This window comes from Scaptodrosophila lebanonensis, unplaced genomic scaffold (genome assembly GCF_003285725.1).
Source record: "Scaptodrosophila lebanonensis strain 11010-0011.00,11010-0021.00 unplaced genomic scaffold, SlebRS2 tig00001412-arrow-pilon, whole genome shotgun sequence".
Taxonomy (NCBI): domain Eukaryota; kingdom Metazoa; phylum Arthropoda; class Insecta; order Diptera; family Drosophilidae; genus Scaptodrosophila; species Scaptodrosophila lebanonensis.
The window spans coordinates 454,624-482,047 of NW_022060739.1; the positions used below are offsets into that span (position 1 = coordinate 454,624).

The 27,424-nt window shown below is 41.6% G+C and overlaps 2 protein-coding genes across 2 annotated transcripts in view; both read right to left on the reverse strand.

Annotated features, from left to right (window-relative positions):
- Positions 1 to 27,424, reverse strand: part of LOC115631125 (Down syndrome cell adhesion molecule homolog) — a 109,059-nt gene continuing 81,635 nt past the window's right edge. The window contains exons 5-8 of the mRNA XM_030527792.1: positions 14,725 to 16,959; positions 14,037 to 14,625; positions 8,211 to 8,593; positions 1 to 270 (exon numbers count right to left, since the gene is read on the reverse strand). Of these exons, the coding sequence (XP_030383652.1) occupies positions 242 to 270; positions 8,211 to 8,593; positions 14,037 to 14,625; positions 14,725 to 16,959 (3,236 nt within the window). The 3' untranslated portion in view covers positions 1 to 241. The remainder of the gene's footprint in view (positions 271 to 8,210; positions 8,594 to 14,036; positions 14,626 to 14,724; positions 16,960 to 27,424) is intronic.
- Positions 8,942 to 11,572, reverse strand: LOC115631126 (folylpolyglutamate synthase, mitochondrial). The gene has a single exon (XM_030527793.1). It carries the CDS (start codon positions 11,456 to 11,458, stop codon positions 9,092 to 9,094), a length of 2,367 nt encoding a protein of 788 aa, XP_030383653.1. The 5' UTR covers positions 11,459 to 11,572; the 3' UTR covers positions 8,942 to 9,091.

A 27,424-nucleotide genomic window follows, 5' to 3' on the forward strand; every position in this document is an offset into this window, starting at 1 on the left:
GGTTAGAGATACCTTAAATTAATTTTCCTGTTACTTTTGTTATTTATTAATTTGGTTTTTGTTGTTGCTGCTGCTACTTAACTCCTAAGAATTGAATAAAATGCTTGTTTTTGGTTTGTCCAATTTACTTACTTAACGCTTATGTCGAAAACATTTTGTATTCATTCCTTTTTTCTATGGTTCATATTTCGGCTACGGTTTAGTTGTTGTATTTGGTTATGTTGCCCAACTGGCAATTAGTTTAATTTGCCAAATCCTGTATTATGTCTGCTGCAATGAGAGTGAAAGAGAGGTGGATATTTAGTATGCAATAAATTGTTGGCTTGGGGAAATCAATATTCGGTTATTCTCTTTATTGTGCTTAGCTCGATTTAGGCCTATTAATAAATTATGTATAATTGTTGCAATTTGTAATTTATTTATAAAATTGACATTTAAATAAATTAGGTATTAAATGTTTTATTTTATTTAATACCATATTCTATTGCAACTGTCTTCATACCTCCAGCTTCGAAGCTCAGATTTGGTATTTTTCTAGCACAGGACTGGATATTTTGTAATGGTTAAGGTGGGACGAATATTAGGATTTTTGTTCCGATTTGTTAGTTGCAAATTGAGCCCCAATCTTTTGTGACTTTTGTAGTTTGCAGTTCTAGGTTTTCGACCTTAGCTTGGAAACACTGTCTTGTCGACAACAGTTGGATTAGTTTTTGCTTCAACTGGTTTCTGACTCTGTTTTAGTAAAACTTGTTGGAAAACACTTTCTTCTTACCTAAGTCTCGTGATCTCAATTTTGTTTTGTTGAATCAAATGTTGTAAACAAGACTGATTTGAACAGGATGGACTCATTTTATTTATGTGGAATAAGTATAGAAAAGTGTTTCCAATATTTGTATGCTGCGTTATATTCCTAAGATAACACCATACTATAAATTGGTTTCATTTAAGCACTAAATTCAGTTTGATTTGTATTATTTTTTTTGAGGCAGCTTTGAGATTCGTTGAATTGAGAAATACTGCTGAAAGCTGCTTGCATATATTTGCTTGCGCTCCAAATGCATTCAATCAGCGTAGACCAAATGTGGCATGACATTCCAAGTATCTCTCTGTCTCTCGCACTCTACTTTCCTATTATGCTCTGACTCTAAAGCCTCGGAACATAATCAACACTCAACGCCCATGCAAAACTCAATTCAAATGCCAACACACTCAACGTCGCGCTATCTACAAAGGTAAGAGTGTATAGGTACTGCATACTGCAATACACACAAACATATACTATACATATATATATATATATATATATATAGACTACATGCGAATTGCACACGTGTGTGTGGAGAGGAGTGTGTCTGTGTGTGTGAAAAGTCAACTTTTGTCAACTTTTTGTGCGCATTGTGTGCAAATGTCTCGTTGATTTTGCGCAACACTTTTGCTTTTTGTTGCCGTAACCGTCATCGTCGTCGTCGTCGTAGTCGTCGTCATCGCTTCTTCTCTCTAGCGTTAACAATTGCAAGTTTTGCATAAATACATTTCGCATTTGCCACGCCATGCCACGCACACTCCAATGCTGCTGATGTCGCTGCACTTCAAGTCAAGTGGAAGTGAAAATCGTCGTTTGCGGTTGCCACGCACACACAAAAACTTTTGCATACTTTTATGCGCACGCATTGAAAATTTATCTACGCGCAGCGAAGTTTGTTTGGCAAATACGTTTAGCTGTGGGTGTTGGTGCTCAGCTGAGTTTAGTGCGAGTTAAATGGGTTGGGCTGGGCTTAGCTGGGTTCTGCTCGGTGGGGCTAGTTCAGTTTTGTGATTGCATTGATGGCTGTTCAAACAATTTAACTAACTGCTGCTGTCTACCAAAAACAAAAAAAACTCAATTAAAATTAGTGGGATATTTTCATTTGCCTTTGTTGCTGAGACGACGGCGCAAGTGTGACATGCTCGCTTGAACTTTATGGCCCTTGCTTGTTATGTTTCATTACCTAATAAACATTTTATGCTTTGCGACTGGTGGTGGTGGTGGAGCTCGTCAGCACTGCCTTTCTGGTCAAATTGCTATCATGTTTGAAAGCTGCATTTTCAGCAAACACACACCTATACTACCTATATACATATGTAGTGAGAGAGAGGGAGGGATTGACAGACTTCTGTCTGTGCACGCACACATGACCCATAATTATTAACATGCTCTACCGGCTACCAGTGTACCAAATTGCTAGCGTAGCAGATTGCCTTTTTTGCCCTTTGCCTGCGGTGCTTCCTGCATTATTGTTTTCGTTTTTCAAACTACAGTCAAACTTTTATAAATTGAAAAACAAATCTTTTTATAATTTAATTAATCGTTAGTTTTTGATTATACTGCGAACAAAAAAGCTGAATACCCTTACTTTGTTTCCAAAATCCATTCAAAAGTAAGCAATTATTGTTCAATTATTATTAAAATTTGTTTTTTAATTGTTATTTGCATGTATTATTAAACCACAACTGTATGGACATATCGACCTTATTTATATGGAATATAAAAGTTTGGTTATAAATCACAGCTATACCGTTATATATCTAATGCAAACCGATCATACAAGGTGCGTTCCAAAGTAAACAGGACTTTTTGAATTTAGCGCCAGCTGATGGCGCTATCTATATGTCGACTGGTGCGTTAGAATCTGCTGTCTTTATCGATTGTCCCGTGAGAATTTCATGACATTTCATCGATTGGAAGTGAAGTTATTGCGTTTTAAGTGTCAGTATGTTTGTGTTATCGGTGCGAAAATGAGCTTCGAACCAATACGACGTGAGGACATAAATGACGATCAACATGTGGGCCAATCAAATTTCATGATCACCGAAAATTCCATCAAAACTGTGCGTGAATTCATCAAAAATCAGCCGAAATCATCATTGAAGTTGATGGAAATGGAATTGAACATCTCCAAAACATGGATTTATTGCATTTTGACCGAACATTTGGGCTTACGAAAGGTGTGTGCACGGTTTGTTCCGCACAAATTGACTGACGACCAAAAATTGCTCTCATCGATCGACGCTTGTGACCGAATATTTGACCAAAAATCACATTTTAACCATTAACCACTCGCCGTATTCACCTGATATGGCACTTCTACCTTTTCGGACTTCTACCTTTTCGGACTTCTACTTTTTCGGGAAAATGCATTTGCCCATGAAAGGAAAGCGTTATGCAGGCGTAGAGGCCATTCAAAAGGCTTGCACCGGCATACTGGCGGCCATACCGGCCAACGAGCTAAAACACTCGTTCGACATGCTTTTGGATCGTGCAAAAAGCTGTATTAAAGCAGAAGGAGACTATTTTGAATAAAATAAATTTTTTTTTTTTTTTTTTTAAACTCCTGTTTACTTTGGTACACTCCTTGTATATGGATGAAGTCGAAATAAATGGAAATTCCATTACCGATAACATAAAAGTTAGTCACGATATTTGTCTAAAACATATATTGATAAAATCAATATTGAAATGATTTATCAAATATATGTACTAACTACAATTACCTGTAAGAACAATATCTCATTTCAAGATTTCATTTCATTCATTTCATACACTTATAGATAATATAACTTGTGGATTATAATGATTATTAACTACCAGCATAACATAAAATTTCAATAAAGTATTTTTATCGATAATTAATCGGTAATATTTAATGACGTTCGTTCAAAATTGATAAACATAAAAATTTTATATAAACTAATAGGAATTGAGTAAAATCTAATTTTTAAAACAGTTTCTGAAACTGATTATGATTTTTGACAGATTGTTATATTTCAGAAGTGGATAAACGGGACAATTTTCGGTTTCTAATTGCAATTTAAATATTCAGGTGCTCACAATATTTTGCGTAAGGGAAACAGCGTGCTTATGCTTATTATTAAATATATATCAGACTTCGCGTTGATATCTATATTTTAAATAGTGTGGCAGGAATTTCAATATTTCCTTATTATCCTATGAACTATTTTTCTTCAAGTTGTTAAATCAAGGAATCTCAAAATGTATTAACAATACAAAATATGAAATCACCTTATTAATATTTTTCTAAAGTAAGTTTGACTGTATTGTTGTTTTTGTTGTTAATATGCACATCCTGCTGCTCATCGGCACCGTAAGCGTTGCCACCATCGTTACCGACGTCCTTGTTGTCGTTGCTGGATGTGTTCATAAAACATGCTCGACCGCAGGTATGTTGACGTTCCTCTTAGCCCTTTACCCTTCCCTTGGCATTTCCTTAACTCTGTTGCTTACCATTCTGTGCGCTTTCTCTATCGTATTTATGCCAATGAATATTTCATTTAATTGAAGCGCATTTATAACCGCCCCACCCCCTGACTCCCAGACAGACCACAGCCTGCTATGCTCCATAACCATGGCCACCACACTTTCGGTGTTGTAATTAAAATAAATTTATTACGTAAAATGTTTATCCGAAAAATTTGTCGAAAATGCTTGGCATTAAATTTTTTTTGCCGTTGTTTTGCTGCGCTACGAAACATAATTTATGGTGTCGCGGCAAAAAAAAACACGCACATGTGTGTTTATGTATATGTGAGTGTGTTTGTTGAACTGTTAATGATGCGCTGTTGGTTGGTTCTCTCGGTTTGTTGCACGGAAATTGATGCGGTTAATATGCCATCTAATTGTTAATTTATTTGACTCTTGCTGTAATTGTTTGTCGGAGGTTCGAATTGCTGTTCAAATTCTGTTTAACCGTTGAGCTGTTTCAATGCACAGCAACAACATCAATTACAACATCAATGGCAAGAGCAACATCAAGAATGCAGAAATTGTATTTGTAAATGTTTGGCATAGCAATGCGCGTTTTGGTGTTTCAGCAAATCGGCAGCAATTGAAATAGCGCGAGTGAATCTTTTGGAAAAACAAACGCGTCCTCGCCATTGATAGTTCAAAAGCGTGGCATACTTTTAGGGGCAAGCTAGCGAGCAATGGCCGCGTAAATTGCGCAAAACCAGCACAACAACAACTATGGCAACAACAGGAAGGGCAATGAAATATTTGCAATCGAAGTCAAAGGCATGGAGCAGTGGTTGATGGTTTGCTCAATGGTTCGGTAGTTTGGTTTTTGGCCAACAAAACTTTACGCTTTAAAGTTGCAGCAGAGAGCGCTTGAATGTCGAGCGGCGTTGTTTTTGTTTTTGTTTGTGTTTCCTTTTGGCATGCCAAATGCATAAGCAACAAAAACAACTGGCAAGCGCCCGTTGTGTCTTCATCTAAGGCAATGAGTGCCATTCTGCGTCCCTTGGCATGCTTTGACCAGCTTCCTCTTTTTTGTTATTGTTGTTGTTGTTGCTGTTCTGGCGTTTGTATTGCAGCCAAAATTGCACAAGAAGTTAACAATTTTGCTTTTGATTTTTTGCCTTGTACTCTGTTCCGTTTTGATTTCGTTTTTTGATTTTGTTTTGCTTGCCTGTTTTTATTGTGGCCCCAAAAACTCGACTTTGCCTGCTTTCTTTTAATTGGAATGTTTTGTGTTGCCATTGGGCTCTATGGTCGGATGCCTGCAGCGTGTTAAGCCGATTAGAACAAGTTCATAATGTATGGTAAATATGGTCGAACAATTGGGCAGGCCTTCGGCGGGAGTGGGATGTGTTATATTCAGCAGCTAGCAGCATTTATTTTCTCTCGATGTCTAATTGCATGCAGAAGGCACTAAAACAACTGTGTGTTCATGCTTGCATGTGTGCAGCATAATAGACAATGCTTTTTATAGCCTGTGCATTCAATTTACAAGGGTATATTAGGTTTGTGCAAAATGAAAAATGAAACAGGCAAAAGGTGGCCATCTCTGTCTCCATACGGACATTATGGACATCTGGATCTCAGTGATTTTAAGAGCTAGGGACATCAAATTTTGCATCCAAATGCTATATATGTGCACGCAGTGTAAGATAATCGAGATTACATTCAGGGCTATAAGTTTCTTAACAATAAATCTGTCATGATGAAACGTAACACGATGGCAGAAAGTAAAAGTAAGTAAAAACTTCCAAGAATTACGGGAGTTATGGAAAATAAGTAATAGCCGCAATTTGAAAAAAAGCACAAACTTTCTCCGTCTTAGGATAATCTGGATATCAAGTTTGATTATTCTAGCTGCGTTCAATAGACAGACATGTGGAGAGAGGGACAGGTTATGTCGAATTCGCTTGACTGATCCTCCTTCTATTCGTAACATTCGCACTAAGCTTGTAAACCCTTTTACAACTTTGCTAAAGAGCATAAAAAATAGCTTGCCACTTGACTACTGTAGCTGTATATTAAGTTCGAAGTGTTTTCAATAAAGTAGCTATGATTGAGAGTGGTTTCGTATCGGATCATTTCTCACGTCATTTTCAGCTAGATAGGAGCTAGTGGGTGAACGGCGCATTGAATTTAGTGGCTGTCTCTCTACATACAAGTATCTCAATAGAAAGTGTCATAAAAGCATCGAATTTATTTACTGTTTTCCCATGATTCCCATGGTACTTAAAAACCTTGGCTGCTTGCTTGATCTTTCGTTTGGTTGATGCAACTGCTGTCACTATTCCTCCATCTCCACCTCCAACCCCCTCCTCCCCTCCACAGCACTGCCCAACGTCAGTGCCACTTCAGTGCATCGTTTTTATGGCCATGTGGCATTCTCTCGTCTGTGCTTGTTCAGTGATTCACTTCACTTATAGCTGGCAGCGTTGTTTGATTTTGATTTTGTAAAATATTTTTCTCTTGCATTTCACATTTTTCTTGCCATGCTGCAGTTTGTTTTGGTATTTTTCTGTTAGTATTTTTTTATGCATGTGCTTAAACGGAACTGTGAGAAGGACGGCAGATGGGAGAGGGCGGTGGCGAGTTCGGGCCATGCATGTATTTGGCGTTGTTGCTGCTGCTTCACGATAGTTGTCGCTTAGGGCGCTTTGTTGTTTTTGATATATGCGGGGCCGGGCGGGCGTAAGCAAAGAGCTGACTATTTTATATGCATTTATCTGTGTGTATGCACGAAAATTTGTGTGTGTCTAGTGATTGTTTGTAAGCGAGCCAAGAGCAATGCCTGGTGCCTAGCTGGCTGGCTGCCTGCTGCCTTCTGCTCATGCATAAAAGGATACAGATGCAAATTGTACACATCCTGCACATGGCTCTCTCTCTCTCTCTCTCTCTCTAGCTGTACGCTTCTGCTGCTTGTCGTCTCTTGCTAGTGTCAGTTGCTGCATTTCTATTTTATTTATAAGAATGCGATGCCCAAACACAAATACACATACACACTTATTCACACAATTCCCGCACTTAAGTGCATAATCAATCAAACTGATTTCATGCAGCCATCTCAGCCTGACAGCAACTGCCCCAGCTTATCGCTAAGAGTAACGTTTAACCCAACATTTACTAGAGAGGAGCGCTCAACGTGAGCATTCTTCAGAGAATCCTTTAAAAGCGTTTTAAAAAAGTAATGCATTTCGATATGATTCCATCTTTCTTTATTCATAATTTTTATTCAACCCTCTACTGCATTGCTTTCAATTGAATATTTCTGTTTGTCCAAGGATGTGTTTCAATTTCAATAAAATTTTCAATATAAGTACACATACAACACAATCTTATTGTCTGGCATTTAGCATGTAGTGACTAGGAATGTAGAAATCGAAGCGTTGTGTTTATCGTTATGGAAACCGAGAACTTTTGAACAACAATAACTACGGATGAGAAACTTAGCAAAATTAAATAATTTGTTTCATCCAGAAGCAGAGCGTGTTTATTACAAACCAAATATATTCACAGTATTTTAGCTTTAAAATCATTCATAGCATTCGATTTATTTTTGCAGATAAAATAAAACTTTGAAATTTTTTCTGTAGTTCGGTTCAACCATGCGCAGCTCTATAGCTTTTGCATATAAGCTTAAAAAAGCAAGCAAGTCCAACAGCCATGGAAATGGAAACTGAGTTTTTTTTTACTTTTTGCGGAAAATAAACAAATAGTTTGTTAAAATTTGATAAACGTCAGCTATCACTTTTAATCATGCTCATACACATATATTTGTACATTCCAATTAGTTTTGATTGTAATATACTAAGTGTACAATTTTATATTGTCGCTGTATATTTCCAACAACTTTTTCATGTCGATTCAACCTTAATTTAATTGAAATATGGTACAGTGTTTGCTGCACATTCCGAGTACTTACCCAGCTTTGTTTGCTGCTGCTGCTTTTGCTGTTGTTGATGCTCCATACGCTGAGGCGGCAGCGGAGGCTTGGCTTTTCGCAACGTGCCATAACGCTGTGCCGCTTGGAGCATCTCGTGTGGCCCCGCTACAGATGCCGGTGGTTGCGCTGAAAAGTTCTGCTGGCTAAGAGAACTGGTCACCGTATTTATATGCGGCGAATAGCCGGCATAGTCCACCACACAGTTGGCCAGGGCATCGCTAAAGGCGGAGGGTGGGCGCTCCACATAGATTTGCTGGCCAGCAGTGGCCTGGAGATGCCACAGTGTGTCCTGCGAGAGATCTCGGGCATTGCTATAGCTGTTCTCACTGGAGGCGGAGGCGTTGGGGTCTCTGCCATTGCTGCTGCCGGCGTAGGGCATGTTGTTGGACCCTAAAAATGAATATCAAAATGCTTAAGTGGCGCCAGCTGCTTGTGTGTACAGATGTGTGTGTGTGCTGCATATGGGTGCGACAGGTGCCAGAGTGAAGTGTGCAAGTCACAATGCTTAATTAGAAACAGAAAGCGCTGAGTCATGGGGCATGGACTGATGAATAGTCCCACACTTTGCTCTTGAGTTACCTGCAAGTTTGCATAATTTGCAAAACGAGGAGGAAGGCCACAAATCACCACAGAGACGACGGAGAGCTAGGGAGTGCTGGGTGCTGATGCGTGCGACATTTGACATGAGCACAGAGATGAGACGACGTGCAGATGTTTTGGAACTGAGCTTGCCCTGTGGCCAGCTGAAACTGGAGCTTTTATTGCACAACAAGAATCGAAAATACACCAGAAAATTTCAGATTCAAAACTTAAACACAAGCTGTAGACATAAGTTCTGATTGGCCATATAAGCTGGATTTCTAAAAGCCCGACTCTCGTTTCATTTTATCCAAAGTGGTGATGGTGGCAGCCACAAGTTTCCTGGAGCCGGTCACCAGTACGTCCAGATCGCTGCGCATGCCGTACTTTTGCTTGCCATACTTATTCTGTAGATATTCGAAGAAGGCGCCAATCGATATCGATAACTGTGAGTTGTCCTTACGACCGCTCTCTTCGCACAGAGCACGCCAGTTGCTGGCATTGCGCTTGGCGCGCTGTAATTCCTCCATGCCGTGCCAGACCATTGATGAGGAATCGTCCTCTTCCAAATTTTCGCCCTCGAAGTAATTGGGACTGGGTACAAAACAGGCCTCTTCAAAGCGCAGATTGTGGCGGAGGACAGTAAGCAGATCCTTGGCATTAAACTCTGTGACCTTATTGAAGAGTAAAATCTTTGGGGTGCGATTGCTTCGGGTTTTTGTGTAGAACCATTCGCGACAGGCCATCATGCTCTCCAGCGAGTCGGCACTGTCCAGATACACATGGAACATATCGTGCTTGATAAACTGAAAATGTCCTGGCTGGTGGAATGTTTCGATGCCGCGAGCGGCTGCCTGAGTTAGCTGGATGGTGTTTGCATCAAAGCCGACTACATACTGCGGCTTGTAGGTCCGCAGATAATCATATGCCAATTGAATGGCCAACGACCCATTGAGCCGCATGCTATGGTGGGCTTTAGTTAGCAATGCCTTGTTGGCCATATTACCATCAATATATGATTGAAAGTTGGGTACACGGTGCAAATCGGCACCCAATTGCTTGGCTCTCTGAGTCAACACTTCACAGCATTCCGGCTGGGTTACGTTGATGAAGATGTTTGCCTTCGGCTTCATTATGGCCGCCTTATTCCAGGCAATGTCCCGCATGGAGCTACTTAGATCGAAGCTCTGCTCCCAGCCCAACGTACTGATGCCAATAGTGCGTGCATGCTCGGTAATATTTGTACAATCGTTAGCACCACCGCTGCCCACCTCTATGATTGCCACTTCCACATTGGCCTCTTGAAAGGCATGGAAGGCCATTATTGTGAGCAGCTTACTGTAGGCAGCTGGAGGCGAAATGTTGCCAGGTCCAGCGCCATCTCGTAACATATGGTTCAGCTTCCAGAAAAGCTCGCTGAACTGGACATCAGATAGCGGCTCGCCATCAATGCGGATCCGCTCGCTGGTAAGAAACATATGTGGGGAGCAGAGTACACCTGTCTTGACGCCATGAGCTCGCAGAATGGACTCTACAATGGCGCAGGTGGAGCCACGGCCCTTGCTTCCAGCTACCTGGATGACTGGTATGCGCTCCAGATCCTTAACGCCTAGTCCTGTTTTCTCCAAGCAGGCTATGGTTTCTTGTATAACGGGACTGGACTGTGCCTTTATTTTCGTTTGAGCACGGCCAGGTGCCGGATCGTGCATTTGATAGGAATTCAATTCCTTCACCGCTGCCAAGTAGGCCTGACGCTCAGGACTCTTGGGGGGTGCAGGCTCAGAGGGCGCCTGCGTTGATGTAGCTGTTTGGTTGGCAGCGGCCATTTGTGGCGAATGTTGAGTACCCGACATGGGCGGTGTTTGCTTCTGCAGCTGTTGGACTCTCTGCTGATGCAACTGACGACCCGCTTCTTGCTTTAATTGCATCTCCTTGAGCCATTCTGATTGTTTTTTCTGCTGAGTACCCTTCATGCGATTAAGCCAGGACTTGCGGTCTTTTTCCGTGGAGGCACCCTTGATTTCAATTTGCTTATCCTCGTCATCCATTTTCGGTTTTTGCCAGCCCTCTTGATTGGTCTGTGAGGCACCAAAGAATTGGTTATTTGCCGACAATGGGTTAGAGTCCGAATGTTGACTCTGATTCGAAGGCATGACTTGTGGCACAGGATTCTGTCCAGCCGCCTTCAATTTGCGCTGCATCTCAGGCGAGACTCGAGCTACCCATTTATCGCGCTGATTGGAGATATTTGGTCGTTCAGCAGGTGCTCCCCTAGCCATTGATTTGGAACCACGATTCTGGTTGACTTGGGGGGCGGGTAACATTCGCCTTTTCTGCTCTATTTGTGGTGGTGGTGGAAGCTTTTGCTTTGGCACAGATGGCATTCGGTCCTTGCTGGCACTGACCTCCTGATGTTGTTGCTGATTATTCGATGGCGGCGTCGCTTGCGGCGATAATTCATGTGGCTTTTCTTCGTCCTGGATCAACTCCTTTATTGACGCAACATTTTTGCGCTGTTTGTCCCGATTGATTAGCGGCTTGAAATTCATTTTGAAAAAGTTGTTGCTGTAAGGCAAATGGGAGGTTGCGGCCAGACAGCTGCGCAGTACACAGGATCGGCGAACAAACAGTTTTGGTAGCGAAAGCATTTTTCAAAATTAATTTTTGTTTTTTTTTTCAATTTTACTGTAAATATGTTGTATTTTTTTTTGGATTTTGTGAAGAATTGGTGTTAAAAATTGACGATTTATGGTCTGAATTGAAACAAAAACTGAGGCGAAAGTGAATAAAGTAATAATTTTGATCGTAACTTTTCGTGTAGAAATTTTTTGTCTTTTCCTTGTTTATATTGAGAGCAGATGACATTCAAGGCGATGCAGGGTATTTACGGATCATTTTCGAATTACTAATATGCTAGCTAGTCGAGCATATAGTTTACCAGCTACATGTTGATAAAAATGTTTAGTAACTTAGTGACTTCCTCGATTAAAGGTAGCAACAAGAAAATAAAACCTTGAGCTGATCTCAAAAAGTATAGGCTCAGGGGAGAATCGGGAGTCTTAATACTAAGTATTAAGTGTTATTAAGGCACATTTTAATGAAACTGCTTAGAAGTTGCAACATAAAGAAAAGGTATAACTAAATAAATCCTCTTCACCATAACTAATACAACGACAATAACAGAAAACTTAGTGCTTAGACTGAGTGCTTGAGTGTGTGCGCGTGCTTGTGTGTAGTTAACGGGTGTGCGGGTGCGGGTGCGGGTGCAAGTGGTGCTTGGAACGTTGTGCGTGGCGCTGCTTGCGGCCTTTGTGGTGCAAAGTTAAAGTGGCAACGCCAACTATGCTTGGCTGTGCTCCACATCCACATCCTCATCCTCATCCTCATTCTGTGCATGCTTCAACTTCCGTTACCTGTGATGGCCAGTGTTGTAGTTGTTGTTGCGGTTTTGGCGTTACGCGAAGTTGTTGTAATTGTCGTTGCGAGCGCTGTGGTGGTTGCTGCCGTAGCTGCGGTCACCTGACTGCGCTTTAAAGTGCCATGACTCCTGTTGCTGTTGTTGTTGGTGTTGTTGTTGGTGCTGCTATTCGTGGTGGGTTGCTTCGTTAGTTTGGCGACGCGTGCTGTGCTGGCTGCTGCCTCAAGTGGTCCTGCTTTGGTTATAACCGCACGCCAGTTGACCACAAAACGTTGGGATAGAGGGATAAATATGCATTTATAGGGTTAGATGAGAAATACTAGTAATTAAGTTGGCTTCGGAATGTACAAAATATGATTATACAATAATATAGATAACAGCTGTGCAATTTACAAAACTGACAGGAGTTAATCGCCTTTGGTTCTGGTCGAATTTGTCTAAGAACAGAGCGAAAAATACAAGTTCTCCGACTTCAGGAAACAACTTCACATGAGAAAAGCTCTCCCTGTCGCTGCTTTTAAGCCAATTAAAATGTTGTCTGTAAGTCGTGCACAAAGAAACGACGGCAAACTGTTTAATTCCTACTTAATTGGAATAACGATGGGACACACACGAGCACTGATACGCACACATCTCAATTGGCCATGGCCAGAAAGCTGGCTGCCTTTGCTGCTACTCCTGTTGCTGCTGCTGCTGCTGCTGCTGCTGTTGATGATGATGATGATGATGGTGATGTCATTTGGTTGCCAAGGCATGCGAGCTGCTTATGCAATGCAATGGGAAAGGCGCTCGAATCGCGGACATATAACACACCAGGGATGGACATGAAATGTGCATATAATGGCTAAAAAAGGCACAACACACAATGATCATGCCGCACAATTATCTATGCTATTTGGCTTTGTTTCCTCCAACACTCTCTGTTGATATACTGTTATTGATAAAGCTAGACTCTTCCTAAAATGTGGATAAGGAAAATCTATGTAAAATGTGAGCATTGATTCAAAGACGGTGATAGTTCTAGACTGACATATGTAAAGAGACTCTGAAAGAGTTCTTTTATGAACAAATTCTTTTTCATGCAGGCACTACAAGTATTTCCAAATTGATGGGATAAGTTGGTCGCGAAAGTTTACGGTTAACTAGGAATATAAACTGTAAAAATGCTGTCTAATAAAAAATATATAAAGTACGGACACAGTACGAGTTGTTAAGTAATAAGTGGCCCATGACCAAAGAGAGAGAAACATGGAATACAGTTTTTGTTGTAAGTCACACTGCACGGCTTATAGCTTCAGCGCAGTCGGAGATAACTTCTTAGGTTAACAATTACTATGCTGGTAACACAGTAGAAGAAATATTTTATATGTTGTGTGCAAACATAATCTCTTTTGATTATATTTTTCCTACTATACTGATGTCGTTAATTCTATACTTGTAAAGCGTTTCAATATGGTTGCTCAAATTTGTGCGACTCGCCATCCCTGAGAAATGCGAATGCTGCATTTGCATGAGTAGCTCAACGTGGCTGCGTGGACAGCAGAATGAACGGCATCGTGGCCTAGTAGATTGACATAAAATGCAATTATGCCAAACGAGGGACGAACACATAGAGAGACGTATGGTAGGAGGGTAGCATCGAAATGGCCGCCATAAATCTGCACCGAAAAATGCGTCACTTAATGAAGACGCGAGCACACAGCTCCCGAAAAATTCCACCCACTCCAGCCTTCACGCGGGGGGATCACACGCATCATAAGTCGATTGCCCTTTCCCTTCGTTTCATTGTTGCCCACCCCTACTTACACTCTCCATGTCCAGCGGCCGACGGCAGCACTTGATAGCTGTCGCCATCCACACCAATGGCACTTGTCACATGATAGCCATATCCATTCTGCTGCTGCTGGACGGCGCCGTAGAGACCATGTGAAGCTTTTTGCTGCTGCTGCTGCTGTTGCTGCTGCGTGGAATAGTGAGCTGCATGCGTCTCGCCTTGCTGCATGTTCAGCTGCTCGTCGGGATCGTGGAGGGCACTGAGTGTCAGTTCCATACCATGGCCAGTGTCGAGTTGCTTGCTGTCCAGGCTGCCAGTGGGATAGTAGGGAGGTGGTGGGGGCTGGCCTGTAATGCTTGATGTTGACTGTGGGGCGCTGCCAGCAGTGGTTGTTTGTGCCACCAACGAAGGCCTGCCCGAGTCCAGTTCATATTCCTTTCCAGTCGCGGAGGTTGCGTTTGCGGCTGCTGATGCAGCATGTTTCTTGGCCGCATGCCTGCGTCGACAGCGGCAGAAAGCGTAGAGTAAGCCGAGGAAGAGTAGAAACGAGAGCGCAGCAATGACAATAGCCACCACCGCGGATGTGGTCAGTGTGGAGCTGTTGGGCATATACGACTTTCCAACTGAAAATAAGCGAATTAGATAATTATTAGAGATTGAAGAGCGAAAATGATATAGCTACATATAAAGGGTTGCTGAATAATTGACTCTTCCACACTTACTTTCTGCATTCGCATAAGCGCCGCAATGCTCGTGATTATTGCGGAGGCACAGCTTGACACGCACGGATGGACCCTGACCCGCAGTTTCGGCCAGGGCCATTGTGATATCCTCGCCCATCTGTGCACCTCCTACGGAGCTGCTGCCCCCCAAGCTGCGGCCGGACGTGGCTGTCGTGTAGTGAGCCGTGCGAGCCATATGATTTATGACGGCCTCCTTGAAAGTGGCCTCGTTTCCTGAGGGCAGCAGCGTCAGCGTATCCACAATCTCCCAGGTGGCGACGGGTGTCTGACGATTGACCAACGACTCGACAACGGCAATTAGTGAGAGACACGTGGCCGCCACGTTAATACCCAGCACGTGAGAATTAGGATCATAGGTTACATGCAACGGCGGTGGAATTTTGCTGACCTTCGTGGTGGCCAGAACCTCATTGGAGTAACCTGAAGTGCCTTTGGAGTTTAGAGCATACAACTTAAAGGCGTAGCTCTGATGTTGATCCAATGGAGCTAACTTGCAGGGATTCTCTCGAAAGCAATTAAATTCAATCCACTCGTGTGCTCCACTGGCAGGACTAATCTGATAGCTGCCTGTGAAGCCCCCTCCGCCGCTGCAATCGCTGAGCAGTTGCTCGCGAGGAGTTGCAACGCGACGATAGCTAACAAGATACTTGGTGCTCATGAGGCCGCCATTGAAGCCTGGCATCCAGCCGAGAACCACATAGTTGTGAGCCACTTCGAGAACTTTAAGCGAAGTAGGGCGCTCCGGCGGTCCTTTGGGCTGTAACCGGATTTGAGTGCGAATAGCGTCTAGGGGATTGACGGCTCGACATGTGTATTCGCCATAATCGGAGTGGAGCAAGTGACCTATTCGCAGGACCGAGATGTACACATCATTATTATCCATGCGTGTGCTTATCTCATAGTGGCCATCAGAAGACATTGTCAACGGCGAGGGATTGTTGCCGAATTGCCATTGGAATTCCGGCTTAGGATATGCCTGTACCTTGCAAACTACCTCGGCAGACTCGCGTACATCATAGGCCACCTTGTTGTACTGATGCAGCACAATGGGTTCATGCTCAATGCGTAGATGCATCGAGGAGTTCGCCGAGTTCACTTCGTTTTCGTAGAGGCAGGTATAGAGACCCCGATCACCAGGAACCAACTGATTGCCATTTGGCCTGCCTTTGCCACGGAACTTAAGTATGCTTTGCACAGTAATTACACCGCCTCCCACATCACTTGGTGTGGTTCGAATGTCGTACATTTTTCGCGTGGGCAGAATTTCTGTGCCATCCTTGATCCATCTTATAAGAGGTGTAGGTTTGCCCTTGGCACTGCATGTGACTGCATAGTCCACATCTCCAACACGCCGCGTTTGATGCTGCTGCAGTTTGGCTAGGAACTGAGGGGGCTGATGAACTTCTAGAATAATGGTGGCCATTTTGCCAATTCCCAGCTCATTCACCGCATGGCAATGATACTTGCCCTCGCTGCCCAAATGTGCCTTGGGAATGGAGTATTGCGGACCCTGCGCCAGAATTTTTTGCGTATTCGACATCTCCCCATCCATGTCACGGAACCAACGGTACTGAGGAACTGGCCAGCCTGGTGGATTGGCCGAGCAGCTGAGGGTTACTCCGTTGCCTACATGCACTACCGGTTTGTTGGGTGTTATATAGGCCTGGCCAGGGCGATGACGTACCAGCAGAGCCACCGTCGAATTACCCACACCCTCGACACGCTTTGAGTTATACGGCTGCATTATGTTGACGGACCGACAAATGTAATTTCCAGCATGCTCCGCGCGCACTGAGACCAGGGTGAGCAGCTCACCCGTGTAACGGAAATCAGGTGCTCCTTCCTTCAACCACTCAATAGTTATCGGCGGTGGATTGGCCGTCACATTGCAACGGACCAAAACGGTTTCACCTTCTTCGGCTTCGTGCGTCTTGGACTCGATTACCACCACCGGTGCATATAGCACGTCCAGCACAATGTCCTTTTCACCTGTCTTTCCCAGTCCGTTGTCAGCGCTGCATGTATATTTGCCCGCGTGATGGCGACTCACTCGATAGATCGTGTGACTAGGCGTCGCACTCACATACTGACCATTGCGTGACCATCGGACACTTGTGACCATCGGCTTGGCATCCACACGGCAGTCCAGCTTGGCGATGTGATCGCGTTCAATGCGTAATGGGTTTTGTGGGCCGACCTCAACTCGGGGGTAATCTGTGCGTAAGAAAGAGAAGAAGCAGAGAGGGGGTTGGTTAAGAGGTAGCGGGTCAATTAAGGCGCCAGACCATTAGCTTGCCAATAACCGTTTTCAATTACACGACGACGCTGCAGCACATTGACGAGCTTCAGCGTTCAGCGTGACCCATCGACATTTTAAATAATGCCAATTTCGAGCAATAACAACAACAAGAACAACAACAATGCAAGCACTACAATATTGCACCATTAACTCCAGTGTTGTGGCGGCGTCAGCGGTCATTTGGTTTTGAGTGCCTCTGTCCGTTACTGCTTCGGCTTCGTTCTGCTTGACTACAGTTTTGGAATGGGCATGGACATGGACATGAGATGGGATGGGATGGGATGGGATTGGTTTGGTCTCGTTGGCCACTCACCCAGTTAGTCAAGCGTGCAGCATAATAGTTACCCCATCATTGTTTTTTGTTGCTGCTGCCATTCCCGTGGCAATTAACTTTCGAACACTTTACTTTAATCACCAGTTGCCCAAACAGGCCAACTAATCCTAGTAAATGTTCCGCGTCATGGTTCAATGCAAAAAATAACGAAAACACAAATCGAGGCCTCCTAAAAGCAGGAGCACACCGAATATTCGTTGCACGGCCCAATTACGCGGTCAGCATTAAAGCGGAGCATGGGTGTGTGTTCGAGTACACCGTGGAAAAGGTGTGTAATAAATGCTTAGACACACTATAAAGCTAATCCGATCAAATCATTGTAGTCCATTAAATGTGTTAGTTCTTGCTGCGGGTATGACACAAATCTGATTATAGTTTATGTATAATCGGCAAGCTGGTCAGTACGATCCAAAATTAATAGTTAATAATTCTTATGAACCGCCAGAAGTTTTTTATTGTTTAATTTCAATAATCAAGATATCATAGTTTCAAACTGCACACAGAAACTGTAACTTTAAGCTACAGCAATTAAATTTTTGATTAAATAATTCATGATTCGCTAGAACTTAAAAACAGGCGTTAAAACAGAAAACTTCAACATATCTGGCTCAGTTCCATTTTAAGATGGAAAAGTGCTCCATAATAATGAATGTGTGGTCGACTTGAGATTGCGAAATATTTTACTAAGGATTCATCAGCATGGCTCTACCGGTTAAAATGTCCAAGTCTGCCTACCAGTTTAATAAAATGGCAGATATTCTAAAGAACAGTTTCTGAACTCTTCCACCTATCAAAATATGTATATAATAAACTTAATTTCTATCATAAAGCTGCTGTCAGAGAGTTCGAGCTACCACTGAGAAGTAACTCCCAAAGACGTTTAATGTAGTGGAAAAATGTAGTCCTGTATATAAATTGATTGATTTAATGTAATTCCTTTAGATCAGCAACTAGTCGTGAAATGAGATGAATTAATAAATAAAATAAACAACTGCTCTTCGATTAGGAATTGCCTATTCAATCAGTAAAAATTCAAACAATTTATCTATTTATTTAATTATTATTATCAGTGTGGCTGCAATGTAAAATATACTCGTAAAAATATATATATACCTATATTTAAATATATAGCTATATTAAATTTGTTAGTTTAAAAGATGTAAACCAAGCTCAAAGTTGTATTTATATTCTTGAATATTTGCAAAAACGACAGTTTGTGCCTTTATTAAAGTTCAAGATATTACAAATGCAGTATAATACAAATTCTGCTGAGTGCCAGAGCTCCAGAAATGTTCCCTAAGTTTGCTTGGCCTTATTAAGGATTGAATGCGAAATGAACCCAGTATGCTGACCGACTTTATATTGCGTTCATTTTCACAGTGCACGGGAGTGCTTGTGTGTATGTGTGTATGTGTGTGTGTGTGAGTTGTGCGCCTATGTGTGCTGGTGTGTGTAATTATAAAATAAAATTTAATGAGCAACGCTTGTCAAGCAAAACAAGTTTGCATTTCAACACATGCTGCCGGCTCGGCTGGCCGTCCATCGGTCCTTTCGCCTCCTAGCGCGTCATTCCTGCTTTGGCTGTTAACTTTCGTCCGTTTTCGTGCTCAGCCAGCCGTGCAGTTTCACGCTGACGGGTGCTCGTCCACCCAACCACCTAGCCACCCAACCACATAGCCACCAGCGACCTAACCACCTGACCGGGCTGGTCGCCCTGCGCCTCTGACTTGCTGACATTGCTGTAAAGTTGTGCGTGTGCCCTTTTTTAAAGTTTGTGAGCTGACTGGCTTTATTTTTTGTTGCTTCTATCGTAAATGAGCTGAAGGCCTGCGTTGCTGCTCCTGTTGCTGGCATGTTCACATGCATGTTGCCACGCCCCCTTCCCCCCCTCTGGTATACACTGATTTTATGACTGGCTACATTAGTGCCATAAAATATGCGATGCACCTGACCCGCCGCCGTTGGCATCCGGCTAGGTAGCGTTAAATAAAAATGAGCGCTCACTTCGCCACTGCCGCGTATGCATGTATGTAGTTGTGTGTGTGTGTGTGTGTGTGTGTGTATATGCGTTGCGCATACGCCGCGTTGACTTATGGCTGTTGGGCATTTGCAGCAAAATTAAATTATTTAACCCGCCTCTACTTGCATTTTTTGTTGTTGTTTTAATATTTAATTTTTTTCGCTGCGGCCGGAACTGGGCGGCAGTGTTGTTGTAGTTGTTGGCTACAGGAAGTATCACACCTGGCGTAGCAAGTTATTTAAATAAAAATAATGAGTCAAGTTTTTAACATGACTTTAAATGCAGGCCGGCTGTGTGCATCTTGGCTAAATTGAAAAGTTGTGCCACAGCACCTGCTCTCGTAGAACACACACAAACACACACACACACACCTTCTCTCACGTGAGTTCCGGTGTGCGTGCCGGCAACACCTTCCGCCATCGTTCGCCTGATGGCAAATGCCACACAAAATGCTGCGCTGCACAAAATAAATATCGAAATTCCATTTGCTGTAGCTCAACTCAGCTCAGCCCAACTCAATTCGTTTCGTTTCGTTTGTGAGCGTAAAATTAAGCGTACATATGTGAGCATTTGGGTGTGTGTGTGTGTGTGACGATATACAAGTATATAAAAATTGCAGCACACTGTTTGGGTAACGAATTGTATTTTCGCCCATAGGTGTCATATGCCGTTAAAATTAATTGAATTGGCTTTTTGTCGATCAGCAACTGCAACATGAAAAGCGACAAAGCGCGTTCACTTTGCGGTTGCACACAATACTGATGAAGTGGTCAGGTCGGATGGAGGGAGTTGGGGAGCGGGAGAACTAAAATGAGGAATTGAATCATTGGATACTGCCGGCTTCACTTATGTAGTTAATTGAAAAGGGGTGTTGGGCTACATGGGAGTGGGTGAGGGTGGGGCAAGAGCAAGCAATTAATTTGCTTTGTGACAAAAGCTGTAAATCGCTTTGGCCAACCATTTGTAGTTTTTGAACTCCCCAACTTTCTCGCCAACATCCAAGTATAACATTTGCGTCTATAATTGCGCTTTAGCGGCATAAATAGCAACTTAAAGTTAAGAGTTTGAGCGCAACGCGTTAAGTTGCGCACTTGGCTAAGATTTCTCTGAAAGTTGTTCATCTCTTCACGTGGCCGTTGAAGTGGCCGACAAGTGGAAGAGGCAAGTGGTGGAAGGTATGTAGTAGTGGTAGACGTAGACGTAGTCGGCGGCAGCTAATGCTGCAACACAATCTTGCATTCATTAAAATGTTGTTAAGGGCTGCCGACACAGCAGACGTTGTTGCAGTTTACAGTTTTACGAACCTCTACCGCATCCAAATTTAACTTGACTGCAATGGCATTGATGCAAAAGTTGGACGCTGCAAATGTTGAGCTGCTGCTGAAGGCTACAACATGATATACAAAATGTCTAGCAGCACACACCCACACGACATAGAAAGTCGGCCACAGCTATACAAGCGGAAACACAAACAATAGCAAAGGGCTCGTCCCAGAGAAAGCAACTAGAAACTGGGCGCTGGACTTCAACTTGTATGAGTCTGTGAGTGTGTATATATGTATGTATCTTGCAAGCCCGCGGCACTAACAAAACTTGAAATCAGCTTAAGAAAACTGAATGCTGCTCGGGAAGCAAAGCAGAATCAGAAGGAGAAGCAGTGGCAGGACAAATCTTGGTCTGAAAATCTTCAAGAATAATAAACAGAGTGGAGCAACTTTAACGACTGCTATTGTCTGACTGACTGTTCATTGATTTGGCCATCTTGGGTGGTCGGACAGTATCTTTTCATCCACGTCTATCTGTCTCTGCATTTATTCTGTGGCTATTCAAATGACTGCGGTACAGTTGTGGCGATAACTATGGGCCAACAATGAAATGTCTTTCCAAACTGACACTAATTGCAATTGTCTGCGACACTTGCAGGTGTCGGTGTCATCTGTGCGCAAATGGCATCAGAATATATTCTGGCCAAACTCAGCAGACATTATGCTATAGTGGTTTTTGGCACTGTACCTTTCGTTATGCTATCGGCATATAATCAAAGCGGACAAGCCACAAAGGCGCCAAGGCACAAGAGCTCGATGTTATTGGCAAGCTGCAACAGAAAATGCATTGCAGACTAAAAATACGAAATGAAAAAATGCCTGTGGCTGCCCAGGGGAATGCAAAAAAGATGAAATTTATGTTTTCAACAGAAGGTGGATACTTAAAAGATAAAAAACCTCTGAATATCAAATAACAGAAAGGTATGTAAATTTAAAATGTGTCTACACTTTTATTCGAAGCTGTCTGCACTATATTTGTTTCGAAACTCAACGAGCAAAATTGTCTTAACATATTTCTTTTGAAATTCCAATGAAATTTGTTTGAAATGTTTATATTAAATTTATGTTGATTTGTTTTACATTAAACTATTTGTGTCAAAGAAGTAATTGTGTTACTAAATACGAATACTTCTCTGAATTATGTTTATTTTAGAGATTTAATGCTTGAGACTATGACAATACTTGCTTTTGAATGCTTGGCTTATACTTGGTAGTGTAATTTAATATCGATTGCGATTGATAAAAATTTAATAGTAATAGAAGAAATAAGTTGATACATTTGATTGTGCTTTCATTCAAAAAGTTTTAAAAATTAACCTCTTAATAGGGGAACGAAATGCATTTGAAGAAACTAAATGTGAAAGCTATAATAAACCACACAACCTGTAATCAACGCCATTGAGAGGGATCCCTTATTAATGAAAACCCTTTTTTTTAGAAATAAAAATAAAGCGATGTTGGATTGAAAATGGGAAAAAATATGTTCTGTTGACGAACCTGTTTTTAATTGCTCACTTGGTTTTTTTTTCTGTTATATAGTAACCCTAACGATATAGATGATGAAAAAGTTAGCCATTTATATAAGAAATGAGAAAGATAATACAAATAATTAGAAATGAAATTAACAAAAAATTCAAATTAATAATAAATTGATCTTAAAATTTGAGATTCTTCAGGCATCTAAATAAAAGCCGATAACAAAATCAGTAATTTGGGGAATGCATGTATCCGTTTGAAAATTATAATTTGTTTGTTCCGTTTGTTTGTTCTCACATTTTTGAGCTAATGTGCATTATTGGCACACAAAGCTTCAACCACGTGCCAGAGAAATGCATTTCCCTACTATACAAGTATGGTGGGTTTTATTCAAATTGAAATGTCTTTTCAACGGCTTTGCTTTCCACTTCAGCAACCACGACACATGAGTGCTGTTTGTCTTCTTCTTCTTTTTAGCTGTACCGCTACAATTGTTGTTGTTGCTGCTTCTCCTTGGGCCATTCGAAACCAAGGACCTGGCATAAAAAAACTTTATTACATGTGCTGAGCGGAGCGGAGCGCAGCGCCCAACTGCACAAAAGTCACGTGCCAACTGTACACCTACGCCTCGCCAGCTGCACGTAGACAAGCTAAACCCGACCCCCACCCCCACCCGCACCCCCACCCCTTCATCCACACCCTAACACATACTGCATCTGCCACATTTATAACGCGCTGACTGCCAGCCAGCGACCGAACTGATGCAATTGGGCCCGCCCCGACTGTTTGCTGTGGTGGCGTATGTTGTTGTTGTTGTTGTGGGTGTTGTTGGTGTTGTTGGTGTTGCTGCTGCTGTCATAATAAAAATGCACGTGCTGTATGTGGCTGCCTAAAACTATGCTAAGATGACAGACGGCTCACGCATGGCTCTGCAAACTGTCAGACCAACGTACGCAACGTATACGCAGTGTGTACACAATAAAAAAGTGAGGGATGCAAAAATTTCAATTACAATTTCAGATCGTCCATCAATTGCTTGTAGTAATCAGAAATTCGATATTTTTGAGTATGTTGTGCTTATTTTCATTCACTTGATTTGTTTTCTTGTGTTTTCCGTTCATTTTCCAAGATATTACAAATGGATTTGTAGTTTTATTCAATGTATTCTATTTTTTGCCCATATATTTGATTAATTTATGAAGTAGAATAAGAACGTTTACAGCAGCTCTGGCACTCCTGTCTGCTGTTTACCTGATCTCGCCCTAGCTCGTGATTTGAGCAATTCGTTCGCGAGAGTCTGTCTTTGTCTAAGAATAAAATTAATAAGTTTTGCCTTTGTCTGCCAAATTTATATGTGTTTTTGGCTTCTTGAATGTTCGATCTGCCTGGCTGTGAGTAGGAAATCAGCTGGCGGGATATACAAAACAAAAGTTCTCTATTGATTTAAATAAAGCTGGTTTAAAGGAAATTGCCTTTGGAGCGGTAAAATGTTATTGCATACAAATTTTTGTTGTTCGGGCATTTAGCTGCATTCAGAATAATATTCATGATGGTCAGTTTAAATGGGAACTAGTAAAGAATATAAAATATATTAGTATTTTTTTATGCCTTTTATAAAGGATGTATTAAATATAGTATATTTTTTGACGATTATACTAAACAGCTTTTGAGACACAATTATAGATGGAAGTGGTTTGCGAAAAAACCTAGTTGTATATAAATTGCATAACTGTCCTGCAATTCTTTAAAAATATAGCCATAAAATTTACATTCTTAAATCCTGCATGCAGAATATTCTATTGATCAGTCTTTTTCAATACTTTTCGAGTTCCATGCATTTCAAATGGATTCGTGTCGTTTAATGAATAATATCAATGATTATAAATTAGTTTCAGTATTTTGTGTCATATCAAAAATTGAATCGTATTAAAACATTCTTCTATATATTTGAAACATTCAATAAATATTTAGTATTAAATTAAATGTGTTCATTTGATCGTGTTGTCTTTATTTTCTCAGTGTAGCGACCCTTGTTGCCTATCTGGTTTGCTTTGTCTGGCTCTCACTTTGTTTATCATATTTGCACCTGGATGCGGCTCTCACACGCACAGGATGCGGCTCCCGCACGCACAGGATGCGGTCGTGATCGCAGCCGCACGCTGTGGCGGCTTTTTCGCGGTGCTGCGCTTTTGACTTGACGGCCATCATGTGCCTCATGCAGGCATGGTTGTTGTTGAAGCCGCTCCCTTTGTTGTTATTGTTTTGGTTTGCATTTCGTTTGGCCTTAACGCGTCTGTGGCTTTGCATCGTTTGTTTGAGTGTGCATGATTTTTTGTGCAAATCAAATTGCTTGCGCAGAAAAGCGTGGTATGATTTTTAAGTCTATCCGTTCTCTGTTAAATTCTCCTTTCACACCAACGCAATCATATAGACACACATCTCAATAATTTCATTGGGGATTTTCGCACGTTATAAAACACTCAGCAAGGCCAGCAGGCGATGATGACGACGGCAACGGCAACGCCAACGCCAGCCTCGACGTCGATGTCGATGTCGACATTCAGCACTCTGAGTTATTTTTGTGAAATGGCAGTAAACATTTTTGCCAGTGGTGAGAAAATGCGGTGTTCTGGGGGCACATAAATCAATCAAACGTAGGCAACACGCTCGCCTGCCTCATGTATTGCAATGCAGAGACACGCACACACGCAAGCCCGCCCACACACGCCCACATCCACGCCCGCAGACACGACGCACACATTTTCAATTAAAAATTTGCATTGAATTTGTGCCGCCAGGCACTAGCAAAAGTACTCGTATGTACATATTAGCCTTCTCCTTTGGTTTGGCAGCCTCTCAAAACTTTCAATGTGGCCATGATAATTGTTCATTTACGTTAAAACATAAATTAATATTAGTGCCTTTTGTGGGAGCTACGTTGGTCGTCTTGTGAGCACATCCTCAAAAAAAGTTCATATTTATTAGGAAAGTTGCATAATTTATTTTGAGAATATTGTTGATCTTGAAATGTAATTATTTAATTACAAACAAATATAATAAACGATTGAGCTTCTTAATAAACTGAGATGAAAGTTTATCTAAAATTAAAGTAGGATTTTTGTGAGATAAAAGCTTATGATGAAAGCTATATGCAATTTACAATGTCCTTTACTGAATCCATGAAAAAAGAACTAGATTCCAAAGCCATGGGTCGAACTGTACTCCACCTAATACATTTGAATTTCCCTTGTTATTCTGATCGGAAATGTATCTATAACATATGGTGTTCTATTCGTCCTTTTAGGTGTTTGTCAGTAAAAAGATGTATAATAAAATTCTGCCACAAAGTAAATAAGATGTGTCAGTTAAATAAAGTGAGAAACAACTTTTTAGTTGCCTCCAGTTTAAGTGTTCTTTAAATTTATTTATTTTTCTAATCGTCAACATATTATTCGAGTGTAAACCTTGCATATTGTATATAATTTAACTTTAAAACTAATCATACTCCGACATATACAAGAAAAATGTAACCCCAGCCTATTCAAGAGTATTCGTAAGAAAAAAGATATTAACTGATTTTTAAAAATGATTTCTATCTACCAAATTCATCCTCATCAAAAATATATAATGAAAAAAAAAGAAGCTTCCATTATATCTAAAACTTTGATATCAGTTTTATTTAGAATTTACTCAAAGAGTCGTCTGATCGTCAACTAAAAATAGTTAACTATCTGGCTAAGTGCTAGAAAGCACTGCTGTCATTAATGACAATAATACTAAACTACACTACAAACACGATTCCAAGTTGCTAGGGTAAAAGAGGAGGAAGTCTAAACTGTGATGCTTTAATTTACCACATGAAATCTGTTTTTATTTAAAAACTAGAACCCCTATTTTACATGTGGATTATAGCTTTAGTTTTCTGTCTAGCTAAAATCTGTCCACTTTTTTTGCGTCCGGTCTTTCCAACAGTTTCAAAGCTCGTGTATTTTGCAGTACTTTCGTGCACGCCTTCTCTCTGACTTTCATTTTCAAATGCTCTCTAAACTCAATTGTTGTTAAATGCCTGGGGCGCCACTGCAGCCCTTTTGTGGATAACATTTTTGGCTTACAGCTACATAAATGCACCTTGGAGGCATTTGCCTTCGGCTATATGCTGGAGTCTGGAGCCAAGCAGCCGCAGCCGCAATCCACACACCCTCTCATTTTTCCACATTGGTCACTTCGACCCGTCTGGCTGGTCTTTATGACCGCTTATGGTCGTCGCCATGGCTTGTCTCTGTTTGCCTTTCTAGCTGCCGTGGCCTATGCTGACTTGCTGCTAATGGATTTTAAATGAGCATCATAAATACTAAACTAAAATTGTTGTGAGCCGCCTATCTGCCCGTTACCCGCAGCCATTCGTAGAGACTCTTTTTATATGGAAACTCTGGGTCTGGGTCCGGGTCCAACTCGTCTTGACTGTTCATTTCTTCATATTCCACTTAGTTGTTGTCATTTATTCTTGTTCACTGTTTGTCTACCCCCATCCACCTCCTTTCGCACTCTCTCTCTCTCTCATGTTGTCTGTTATTGTTGTTCGTTGTTTGTGCCTCGGCCGCTTTATGCTGCATGTGTGTGTGTGTCGACTTTTGCCAGCATTTCTCCGTTTGCTGTTTATTCTTGTTTTGTTGTTTTTTTTTCCGTTTTGTAATTCGGGCGGTTTGCTGTGCCAAATAGCAGAGACTATAAATATTTGTTACGCTGACGTTGTAGCTGCATGCGTCACACGCACACACACATACTCGTGTGTATACACGCACACATGCACTTTGTGTTATTGTTGCTGTTGTTGTTGTTGGTATGTGTACTTTTGCGGCTACAAATCCGGCGTGTATAAAAATGACTGCAATTTATGTTTTCCTATGAATATATTTGCGCCCGTCTGCCTTTGCTCCCTCCCTCCCTTCCTCCTTGCACCCTCCTTCTTTTGCCTTTTATTACTTTGCGCGATACTTGTTATGTGCCACCATCAGCAGCAACAACAACCACTCTCCGTACTTTATTTGATTGCATAAATTTATGCAGATTTCACAACATGTCATTTTTAGTGATTTTTATTAAATGAAACTAACGTGACAAGTACATTGCGCATACGCAGGGTATGTCGCTCAGAAAAAGCTACCATAAATATTGACACACACTCAGAAAAATATGCTTTCAATTGAATTTTTAAAAACTTTGAA